This window comes from Oncorhynchus clarkii, chromosome 14, assembly GCF_045791955.1.
Source record: "Oncorhynchus clarkii lewisi isolate Uvic-CL-2024 chromosome 14, UVic_Ocla_1.0, whole genome shotgun sequence".
Classification (NCBI taxonomy): Eukaryota; Metazoa; Chordata; class Actinopteri; order Salmoniformes; family Salmonidae; genus Oncorhynchus; species Oncorhynchus clarkii.
Genome location: NC_092160.1, coordinates 21,702,612 through 21,715,322, shown reverse-complemented (window position 1 = coordinate 21,715,322; position 12,711 = coordinate 21,702,612). Strand labels below are relative to the sequence as shown.

At 43.7% G+C, this 12,711-nt stretch overlaps 1 protein-coding gene across 1 annotated transcript in view; it reads right to left on the bottom strand.

The window, feature by feature from the left end:
- LOC139366024 (glycine receptor subunit alpha-4-like) overlaps positions 1-12,711 on the bottom strand; it is a 73,474-nt gene that overhangs the window by 15,685 nt on the left and 45,078 nt on the right. The window contains exon 2 of the mRNA XM_071103102.1: positions 1,472-1,605. Within this exon, the coding sequence (XP_070959203.1) occupies positions 1,472-1,605 (134 nt within the window). The remainder of the gene's footprint in view (positions 1-1,471; positions 1,606-12,711) is intronic.

The following is a 12,711-nucleotide window of genomic DNA, read 5'->3' as shown; positions in this document are numbered from 1 at the left end:
GATGTGGAGAAGGTGGAAAGTTTTAAGTTCCTAGGTGTACACGACACAGACAAACTGAAATGGTCCACCCACACAGACAGTGTGGTGAAGAAGGCGCAACAGCGCCTCTTCAACCTCAGGAGGCTGAAGAAATTTGTTTTGTCACCCAAAACCCTGACAAACTTTTAGAGATGCACAATCGAGAGCATCCTGTCGGGCTGTATCACCGCCTGGTACGGCAACTGCACGCAAGGCTCAAGAGCCTTGGTGCAGTCTGCACAACGCATCACTGGACACCTACAGCACACCTACAGCACCCAATGTCACAGGAAGGCCAAAAAGATCATCAAGGACAATAACCACCTGAGTCACTGCTTGTTCACACCGCTACCATCCAGAAGACAAGGTCAGTACAGGTGAATCAAAGCTAGGACCAGGAGACTGAAAAACAACTTCTATCTCAAGGCCATCAGAATGCTAAACAACAATCACTAACTCAGAGAGGCTGCTGCCTAAACTGAGACCCAATCACTGGCCACTTTAATAAATGGATCACTAGTCATGCTACTTTAAATAATTCCACTTGAATAATGTTTACACATCTTACATTACTCATATCACATGTATATACTGTATTTTCTACCATCTATTGCACCTTGCCTATGCCGCTCGGCCATCGCTCGTCCATATATTTATATGTACATATTCTCATTCACCGCTTTAGATTTGTGTGTATTAGGTAGTTGTTGGGGAATTGTTAGATTACTTGCTAGATATTACTGCACTGTCGGAACTAGAAGCACAAGCATTTCGCTACACTCGCATTAACATCTGCTAACCATGTGTATGTGACAAATTTGATTTACACCACCCCGTTCATGAAATGGTTTGCTATAGAAAGTAGGCAGACCAGCATTGAGGCATTCAGTTACGGTTTGATTGAACGTTAACATGGGCAAATGAGTTCACTTTCCTTGCTTTGTCTAACACTATCATGAATCTAGCAAAGAAGTTGTATTTAGTTTCATAGCACAAACGTTTGTTAGCACGGTTCTTACACTGGGTTTAGCCATGGAGGGAGCAGGCCTGCCCAGGCAAGTGCAGGGCGTTGCCTAGCAACACGTGCCTCGGAGGGAGACCGTGTCTGCACAGCACAACGGATTCCCATGATTTGTGAATATTTCTGGCTGAGCAGCTAGCGTGACAGCTAAAATGGCTTCGAAAAAATATGATTACAGCTATTAAAATAATGACATTATAGCATTCAGTAATCAAAATGTTTTAGAAATCTGGGTACATTTATGGATAGAATTCAAACTTTAAGTAAGCAGTTCTATGCTTCCTATATACAGGCAATATATATCCTATTCTACAGGCAAGTCCTATTTAGCGTTGTATTAAAAACAGTGGCTGTCCGCTTGCATTCATTCCGTGACGTTTCAGTGTTTTTTTTATGGGAGCTGTGTCCCACTTCTGAACATACTTACGGTACCTTTGAAGTTGGGTCTGATGCGGGCGTCATAGCCAGACCTTTTCCCCATGAGCTTGTCCAGGAAGTCAGACGGGGACTGCGAGGAGGGGACTGTCCTACTAGAGGACTTTATCTCCTCCTTACAGGAGCCCGGTCTGAAGAAGAACAAAAACAAACACATAAAGAGGGGGAGAGAGAAGCAAGAGTTAGAGAAACTTCAAATTGGCATCAGTGGAATACATAATGAGAGAAAAAAAACTTTTACACGGCCGCCTCCGAAAACCCATTGTTTGTCACATGATGTTCAGTACATAGTGTTTAATAGACCCTAACTACAGTGAGGTGGTGAAAGGGAAAAGGTACATCCACATCCAACCCCTGCACTCCCCCTTTCAGTGTGTAATCCAGCCTGGCTTAGCAGCAGTGGGGCTTGACAGATTGATGGCTCAATTGAAATGCTGTGAATGTCACTCCAGGGGAGGAAGGCTTTGATTCCAGCTCCAGCATGGCTCAGTCTGCCACTGACAGGCCCAACAGGCCAAGGAGAGAAAGAGAGCGATAGAGAGAGAGGGGGAGAGAGCAGTTCCGGAGCCCACGGGCCCTGGCTTGTGTGATGGATCTCTCCTGTGAACTATGGAAGGCTATCCCACCATAGGCCCCTCCCCCAGGCTCCCTGTGTGCTGTCTGCCCTATGTAACCTGGTGCGCTGTGTAACCTGGTGCCCAGTGTAACCTGGGCTGTGAAGAGGCTCCCTCTCTGCTCTGTGTAACCTGGTGCCCTGTGTAACCTGGGCTGTGAAGAGGCTCCCTCTCTGCTCTGTGTAACCTGGTGCCTTGTGTAACCTGGGCTGTGAAGAGGCTCCCTCTCTGCTCTGTGTAACCTGGTGCCCTGTGTAACCTGGGCTGTGAAGGGGCTCCCTCTCTGCTCTGTGTAACCTGGTGCCCTGTGTAACCTGGGCTGTGAAGGGGCTCCCTCTCTGCTCAGTGTAGCCTGGTGCCCTGTGTAACCTGGGCTGTGAAGATGCTCCCTCTCTGCTCTGTGTAACCTGGTGCCCTGTGTAACCTGGGCTGTGAAGAGGCTCCCTCTCTGCCCAGTGTAACCTGGTGCCTAGTATAACCTGGTGCAATGTGTAACCTGGGCTGTGAAGAGGCTCCCTCTCTGCTCTGTGTAACCTGGTGCCCAGTGTAACCTGGTGCCATGTGTAACCTGGGCTGTGAAGAGGGTCTATGTGTGACCTGGTGCCCAGTGTAACCTGGTGCAATGTGTAACCTGGGCTGTAAAGAGGCTCCCTCTCTGCTCTGTGTAACCTGGGCTGTGAAGAGGCTCCCTCTCTGCTCTGTGTGCCATCTGCCCAGTGTAACCTGGTGCCCAGTGTAGCCTGGTGCCCTGTGTAGCCTGGTGCCCTGTGTAGCCTGGTGCCCTGTGTAGCCTGGTGCCCTGTGTAGCCTGGGTGGTGAAGGTTCCAGACAGATCACAAGGTTTCTGAACTGTACTCATCTGCTGAGTCCCATACACTCTTGTTCGAACCCCGGTCTCCTACGTGCCAAGACTGTGTTAGCCTAATGAGCTAAAGCCAAGGCATTTGCTTGAGAAACTAGCACACAAGTTCAGGTCTCAGGCAAGGTTACATATCCAAATATCATGGTTCAACAAACCACCACCTCCATTTCAGAAGCACTGGCGCATTTGATGTGTCCAGTTGCGTATGAGAAAAATAATGAAACCCAACACCTCGAAAAGCCACAACACTGACTCCATTCAATCCTGGAAGAGCCCCCAAATCTGATGAAACCGGGTAGCAAACTTAGCTACATAGAAATGATTGTCATTTTTTTTACATGATTGGGATGCTCTGGTGTTTCTGATGACTACATTTAAACAGGAAATACAATTGTTTAAAAGCCTTGAATAGTATCACAAATCCCTCACTCAAACTTTGCTGTGATGTGTTTAATAAGATGATGCCTGCACAAAAAAAACATGCATTTTTAATGACAGATGAGAGTAAAACCTTTGATTTGGGGTCTCCTTGGATGTCTGACTAACGTTCACTTTCTCCACCCTCCATTGAAAATCAATCATCAACTATATACCCCTGAGGATTCTACTGAGCTACATCTCAGTCTCTCTCACTGCGGGAAAGTTTCTGAATTCCCCCTAGTCTTTGGTTCATCTGCTGTTGAATGAAGTTTACAGTTGATGCTACTGCATTGATGCACCTTCCATCTCTTTTACTCTCGGTTATGGCCACAGAGAGAGACACACACACACACACACACACACACACACACACACACACACACACACACACACACACACACACACACACACACACACACACACACACACACACACACACACACACACACACACACACACACACACACACACACACAACGTTGTATGGGTAACCTGAATAGAATTCTATCCAGTAAATATATGTTTCATTCCTATCTGCTGTGAGACCAAGCTCCAAATTAAATTTCCAAAGACAAAAGCAATCTGATTTTCTTGACAAGTTTGAAATAGCGATTTCCTCTGAGCTGCAAATTTGCGACTCGATCTCGCCTCGAGCGTTAAAAAACTAAATAGCTGTGACAGTTCTCTTCAGACTTCAAGAAATATTGACACATGAGAAACTGGTCTCCTTAAATACAATTGCGAAGGTGTTGGCATGGATTTCTGGGTGATTGTGACAGGCCGGCGGGAAGGTGACTGAGGACAATTACGTGAAAACCGAACAAATCTCCATAGGGTGTCCATTTTATGACGCCCATGTCAGTTAAGCCGCAAAAGGGTTCAGGGGAGTTGGGGAAACTTATTTTATTCACATTCTCGCTCAAGACGGAGTGAGCCGAGACCATAAGCCAACCTACTTCCCTCCCATATACTGTATCAGCGAGGCAATGCTCTGGAAACAAAGCTATTAGGCAAGACATACTTTTGAGAGAATGAGTGAATGTCAGCCTAGAATCGTGGAGCTGTCTTTAGGTGACTCATTATGTGCCTGGTAATACTAATAAGCACTGAGGACAGTTCAGTTTGAGATGTCTCCTCGGTGCTGGCACCCCGTGTATAAAGAAAAGTTATCGGTACTCATTGTGAATCTATTATATTTCTATTTTTCTATCTATTTCTATTCTTTCTCTATTTTCTCTCTCTGCATTCTTGGGAAGCTCCCATAAGTAAGCATTTCACTGATAGTCTACACCTGTTGTTTACAAAGCATGTGACAAATACAATTGAAATGTTATTGTTTTTAAAGCTGTTACTTTAATAAGCAGTTAGAATTTTGACTTCGGGACTGAGAATATATTTATTTGGACCGTCCAACCCACCCGGTACATACTGACTGCTATTATAATAAGCTAACTTTCAAAGTCATAAAAAATAAAAGAGAGTGGTCCTCGAGTTTGGATCCTTCCCAACATTATATAGGCTTCCTTCAGTCCACAACAGTTCAGCAGTTCTTCGGTCCTGTTTGTAATGGTCTGCAGCCCTCTCTCATGTGAATCTTGAATCTTTACCCATGTGCCCTTGAAAGCTGTGGGATTCCTATGCATCCCCTTAGGCTTTACAATACACCAACTCTCCATCAACCCTAACGCATTTCTAATCTGAGTCTTGCCTACACTGTCCTGCGTCGTCAAGGGTAAAAAAATGACCCGACGTTGAATGTAAATTGTGCAACTATCTGACAGAGGTTGTGGCCTCCATCAAGTCTGTATTGCTTGCATCTTTAGGTCAGTGGTGATGGCTCAACAGAGCAGCAGGAGCCTGTTAAATAAAACCGAGGGCCTCTTCCTAAATCACTGAGATGCAAGTTGGGGACATTGAATTACCTTTTCAGGCCTTCTCTACATCTTGTCTGATCTCTGTATCCACATCGGAGCGTGTCCAAGAATTTCTATCAACTCTGATTTCCTTATCTCTCTCCCTCCCTCCTCACAGAAGGCTTGTATTTTCTGTGTATCAGATTCCTGTAATGTGGTTAGTTTATTATTGACTTTCAGACAAATAACAACATTTGGTCAACAATGTGTTTTGAAACAGAGGTTAAATTGTTGCCATATTTCTTGAAATGAATAACAAAGAGAGACACAGGGACTTGTAACTGCTCTGCCGTTGGAGAGGAGAAGAAGAAAATCAACATTTCTGCCATAGATCAAATGCAATTGGAAACCTCAAAGCTGTGGGATTGGGCAAACCTTGAACAGTGCTGTTACCAAATACAACAGGAGAATTGCATAATAACTCAACAGCTTTTCAGAATGCATTTTGGTGAGAAAAAAAAAAAAATTCCCGTAAAACATCTTTGTCACTGAATTTTACATGCAGAAATTTAGCATGAATCGTTGGTTTCAAATTTTTACATCTCTCTTTGAGCAACAACCGAGACCGATGAACGCATAGTGAGAATGTAATTTCCTCAAGATGGCTTCATGCCATGTGACTAGTGTATTCATGCCATGTGACTAGTGTATTCATGCCATGTGACTAGTGTTTTCATGCCATGTGACTAGTGTATTCATGCCATGTGACTAGTGTATTCATGCCATGTGACTAGTGTATTCATGCCATGTGACTAGTGTATTCATGCCATGTGCCTAGTGTATTCATGCCATGTGACTAGTGTATTCATGCCATGTGACTAGTGTATTCATGCCATGTGCCTAGTGTATTCATGCCATGTGACTAGTGTATTCATGCCATGTGACAAGTGTATTCAACTCCGTCTTGAATGTCAGTTTTTGTTTAGCATCAAAGATGCAACTGCATAGTACTAATTCAGAATGAATGCGATATTTAACTTTGTCAGAAAACCACAGGACCAATATTTCCCATTTCATTAAGGGAGACGAGTGTGTATATCTTCATCTTGTGTTGATTGTGTCGACCCAGTGTAATATGCTGACAGTCTGGTTTGAGAAGGAAGCACTGTGTCGACCTCCGTCAGCCGTGTCAGGAGCATTGAGTGTACGGTCGGCACAGCAACAACATTTGACAGTCCTGTAACTATTGGAAACATGTTTGTAGGCCTCCCTTTGTTGCTTTTCAAGCTTTCATCAATTCTTGATTTGACAGATGATACAATATTAATACATTTCTTATGTCAGTCATTAAAGGCTCACCGTAAAAGATTTTGCTCATGGGCGTAGGGAGTTTATTTTAGGTACCACAACTTGTTCTGAGTTTGAAGTGGCCATGTTCACCATCATTGTTCTTCTGTTGACTATGCAAGTCATATGGGGCTGGAGCCTTCTGCTAATTTGGGGAGTTTATCTCCAGTGAGCTTTTGCAGCCAAATATCTTACAATGCTGCCAAGACAGTCCAGCCTTCTGCCTCACTTAGCCTCACTTAGCTAAAGGTTTTCTGACATTTGGAGCGCCATTGAACAGCTTTATACAGTAGCATGTCTTCTACCCTCATACATAATGCACTGTTTTCTCTTTCTCCCATCAACTCAAGGCTTGGATTTATGAGGCTATAATCTTCATGAGGAGTTGTAAGGCAACCAGTATGGCCGAGGTAAAGCAAGAGAGACAGCTAACAACACTATATAATATATAATGTGAACATTCACTACAATGCAGGGACAATGAGAAGATGCAACTGAAAGTGAAAGAACAGAACAGACAAGTCAGGAGTTGTAGAACAATAATACAATGCATTGAACTGCATTGTATTAAATATATTTAAACTGGAGGAAGGGGGAAAGGTGTCTGGGTCAGTGTTTAGGGCACCAACTCTTCTCTCCACAGGCATCATTGGACCCCTAGGAGTCTATGAAACACACTTCTATACTTCTTCTTTCACCACATTAAAGCTATAGCCGACACGGTTAGCATGGACAGTCTTAAATAATACATCCTCGCCTCTTGACCTACCTTAATGCAAGTCTCAAACTATTTTACTCAATGTTACTTTTACTCTGTTATTCAAAAAAGGAACTGGCACATTTGACCTCTGTTGCAGGTGCATGGTAACAATTGAAAAACATGAGAAAAAGAAGAAACCTGCACTCTGCTCTTCTTATATTAAACACGTCTAGAAATCACTTTTAGAATATTTATGAATATTTATGAAATACAGATTGTTATATTTGGTAACACGTACATTTTTCCTTCACTCCAACCCCATTCGATGCATTGAATGGAACAATGTCTACATAAAGGTGCAAATGAAATAAAAAATAAAACTCCCAAAAGCTCAGACGAAGGCCTTAAGGCCGATTCGTAAAGCTTAATAAAGAACAGTGATACTAGCAAGAGCAGAGTGCGGGCTTCTCTTCTCTCATGTTACTTAAGCATTGTTGAAATTATTTTGCCTTACAAGAAGCAAATTGGCAGCGCCTCTGTGTAGAATTCACAGAATTAGATTCATTTTAATTAGACCGAGCCCATATTCAGCGCATTAATTACAAACATATGCTGCCAATTGCTTTTTATTAGTGAGCCCAGTGATCAGATCAATTCGGAATAGTGGCCCCGTCGCTCCTTGGATTTAGCACGCATCACGGGAAATCAGAGTCATTTAGACAGCCATGCGTTTTGTGTTATTAGCATAATGGGAGATGGAACAAAACAGGCCCTTCCACCTGTTGGAATATGCATTTTTAATTTCCCCTAGTTGGGAAATTGTCCTTTAAATCTACTCAAGCTTTCAATTTTTCTCTCTGACAAAGGCCACCAATTTATGACAATTTTGCGTGCATGACTAAGTCACTTTGGATAAAAGTGTTTGCTGAATGACATATATACTATCATCATCATCACAGTACTCTACAGTGAGTGCAGTACATTTGCCCCTAAAATTAGATGTGTGCGAACGGGAAAAATGATTTACGAGCAGTGTGCATGTACTTGACAGGGGACCGTTTATTTACTCACTACTTAACAGATAAAGCGGGAAATAAAGAATGCCCTCTTTTGTATTCTGCCATTTTCTCCCAGACATGTTTGAGGAGCTGTTCTCACTTAGCCTCCCCCTGCAAAGAATGACCTGATCCTCCCCCAAGCCATGTCACAGTTGAGGAATACAGTGACCAGACTGGAAGCACTCAAGCTTAGGGCAAAGGCAGGAGGCATGCTGGAGAAGATCCAGACCATGCTTGCTCAGTAGCAGGGTGATGAGAGGAGATTCCAGGTGTGTTAGGATGAGAGCTTATTAGGATGTAAGATAAATCAATGATTAAGACAGATTCTCAGTGTGAAAATCAATGTATCCGTTGCTCAATAGAAGAATTTGAGGATAAGGAGGGAAATACAGTGGAGAAGTCTTTCAAAATAATGTTTATGGGAGACAGACAAATGGCCAGACATTTCATTGTGTGTTGGTGTGCGTGCGTGTTATTTATGTTAAAGGGAATTAAACTGAAGGGAAATCTGAAAGGCTTCACAGACCTCACCAATCCCCAGCTGAAGCAGCAGATGGAGGCGTCCATCAACATGGGCGTGGTGGATGATCTCAAAGCCAGGTTTGGTGGTTTGCTGAAGGGTGAGGGTGTCCAGAACACAGTGGAGACTTTCAGAGTGATAAACCCTGACACATGGCCAGAAGACCAGGCCAGCCTTCTCACCTTTGGCGATGATGGCGTGGCAGACCTGATGAGGCATTTCAAGGAGCCTCTAGAGAGGTAAGAATTTATTTGACACTGCATTGCCATATGAGACAATGTTATGTTTGCATATTTGCAAACTCACTTGCTCTGTTCAAACCTGCAGATTGGGGTGCAACATGGCTGCAATCCACTATGAGTGTCAGGGACTGAAAATCCTGGGCAGCCACAATGTCAAGGACAAGTCCTACAGTGGCCTGTGGGAGTCCATGTTGACAAAGTACCCCTACAGGCACGATTACAATGTAGACGAACAGTCCCGAGTGGTTATGTATGGCATCCTTCTATGGTTGGTTTTGATAAGTTAATGTTAAGAGTTTAAATGAAATTGAAAGATATCATCTTTTCCCTAGAACATACTGGAGTTGGTGCAGCTTATGCTGTTGCTGCCCATTTCAGCCGCCCAGTGTGAGCGAGGCTTCTCTGCGCAGAACCGGATTAAGAATTCGACAAGAAGCTGCCTTGGGGTCTCTACCACCGAAGACCTGATGAGGATCAGCCTGGAGGGGCCTTCTGTCGAGGAGTTGGATCCCACTCCTGCCGGGGACCGCTCGCTGACCTCTAAGCGTGCCAGACGGCCAACATACAAAAGCATCTGGACAACTGATCTCCTTTGCGTCTAGTAGGCCTGGGTCAATGTGTGATTGGTGGTATGTGCTGTTGCACAGATGTGTGTCCCTTAGTACACGAGCGCACACACACACAGACACACAGCGTAAATATGTATGGAATAAATTGTTTGTTAATAAACTCTGTTACTTAAACATTTTATATTGTGCTCCTGCATTCCTTTGTGTGCTCCTACATTTGTTCATTTAGGAGCACATGTACTCCTTGGGGAAAAAGTTAGTGTAGAACCCTGATTCATCATCCTCATCAACCAGACCAGATCATGCTAGTACATCTGTCTTTGCACTAGCGTGTTTGATCAGCAAAAAAAAGACACCCTTTGTAACAACTGGGTTACATTGCAAAGTACAACGATGCGTTGCACAATTGACTGCTCATCTGACACAATTCACACGCTAAAACATTTAAAGTATGTGAATATATATATATATTTTTTACATTAAAACCAAATGAATGGTACCTTGTACACAGAGCTTTGACGAGCCCTATTTCATGTTACATATCCACTGACCTTTATATGGTAATATATCAACATGTAATTTTTTTGTCCTGAATGACCCATGTGGACCTTCTCGCTCTATGGCCTGTAACAGAAGCCCTTCGCTATTGATCAATAGCCTCATTGGGGAATGGGATTTGGAGAACATTGCAATTTACCCCTGCACATTCGTCTTCACTGCCACTGCACCATGGCAAACAGCGATGGTGCTCTATACAGTAGCAGAATTCAGCAACTCCCAGCCGAACACAACAAAAGGGATCGCATCAACAGCTGGACAAAATACTTCGAATGAACAAGACGGACTGATATGCACTTGACGCACTAAGTACTTTGACATGCAAATACAGGCCCAGCATTACTCAGACATTTTAAGACCTTTGCACTATCATGCCGACCTTTTTGTAAATATTCGGTCAATATCTGTAGCTTTTCTCTGTTGTGTTTTACATATGAATATGTATCGTGTCTGTATGTACTTTGACTGCTGCAAAATGTTTTCTGAATCTGAAAATGCTCTGCCCGAGAAATTGTGAGAAACTGGAATGGGTCAGATGTAAAGGCCATATGTATCCTTTGTGAGCAGGGGGTGAAACCCCACAAGACAGCAAACTGGAACACAGTGCAAAGGGAAGGGATAATTGCCGCTACCTCACTTGCCAACCAAGGTGCCTGAATTAAGGATCAAAGAAGAGGTCAGACATACAGAAATATACCTGGGAGGAGAAACTTGTTTTTGTTGAGTCGTGACTGGGTTGTGAAAAAGAAGTTAAGTCATAAATGGTGATAGGGGAGTTCCTGGTTCAATTTACAGCCGAGGCTCTTTGTAAGACACATGACTCCAATATGTTTCACTGCTGGGCTGTTACCGTCATGGGGAGAAAGTTAAATCTATATCTTTAGAGCATTTACATTTCCTCAATTTTATACAAATTTCAGCTCTACCCGTTATGTAAATCAACATTGCAGGAAGTGTTGAACATCCCAAAATGTTCTAATAGGCCTACTATATATATATTTTTCAAGACACCTATCTAAAGAAAGAGGAATTGTATTTCCTGTTTACCATTGAAGTCTGAAGGAAGAGAACATAGGACACACAGGATCACATTTGACTCCACTTCGCTGCCTCATCATTGGTTCATGGAGCGCCAAGAATTCATTATCATCCTTCAACAATTGTTTTTCAGAGTACAGTTGAGAATTGGCGGTATAGAGTGGGAGGGAAAATGCTGTACAGGGCAACAAGAGACACAGGAGCAGGCAGTAGAGTAAAAATAGTCCCGGGACATAAATTGACCTTGCGAGTTGTGTGGCTGGGTTGGAATCTACACAGTCTCATTTCTACAAACATAGCATATCCTTTTTTTTCCCATTCTTATTGGTCTCTCTTCCATCTCCACCTCATCACTAAACTATTAATATTCACTACTGTGTTTATGGTAAATCTTTTTTAAATTACTAAATATACATTTGTTTAGTGCGCAACGCAACAAATTGCTAAATTAGCTTTATGGAAACATTGTACATTTAGCCATCTGATTGCAAGCCCTGGGGTATAGATGATGATTTAAACTAATCTATGCTGCTAACCCACTAAGAAATCAATCGCCGCTTCCGACACTCATGCGCTCTACCCTCAGACCAGCTACATCTGCTGAGGGTAGAGCTACATCTGGTCTGAGGGTAGAGCTACATCTGGCCTGAGGGTAGAGCTACATCTGGCCTGAGGGTAGAGCTACATCTGGCCTGAGGGTAGAGCTACATCTGGCCAGAGGGTAGAGCTACATCTGGCCTGAGGGTAGAGCTACATCTGGCCTGAGGGTAGAGCTACATCTGGCCTGAGGGTAGAGCTACATCTGGCCTGAGGGTAGAGCTACATCTGGCCAGAGCTACATCTGGCCTGAGGGTAGAGCTACATCTGGCCAGAGGGTAGAGCTACATCTGGCCAGAGGGTAGAGCTACATCTGGCCAGAGGGTAGAGCTACATGTGGCCAGAGGGTAGAGCTACATCTGGTCTGAGGGTAGAGCTACATCTGGCCAGAGGGTAGAGCTACATCTGGCCAGAGGGTAGAGCTACATGTGGCCAGAGGGTAGAGCTACATCTGGTCTGAGGGTAGAGCTACATCTGGTCTGAGGGTAGAGCTACATCTGGTCTGAGGGTAGAGCTACATCTGGTCTGAGGGTAGAGCTACATCTGGTCTGAGGGTAGAGCTACATCTGGTCTGAGGGTAGAGCTACATCTGGTCTGATGACCCAGATAACGCCATTCCAGTTTTAGCTGATCTACTCCTCTAGTTTCAGTCTTGCAACTTACATATTTTTTCACACTGAAACCTTCAAACTATTCATATTGACTATTCCCTCTAATGTGATGCTGCTATCAGCTAGGTGTCTGGATGTTATACGATTAGAAGTGAGAGAAGCTTTCTTTCTATCACGTTGGGTTTCTTCAACTCTTAATTGCTACATCTGCTGTCACTTTCAACCGTCTCACTGAGTGCCGACTCGCA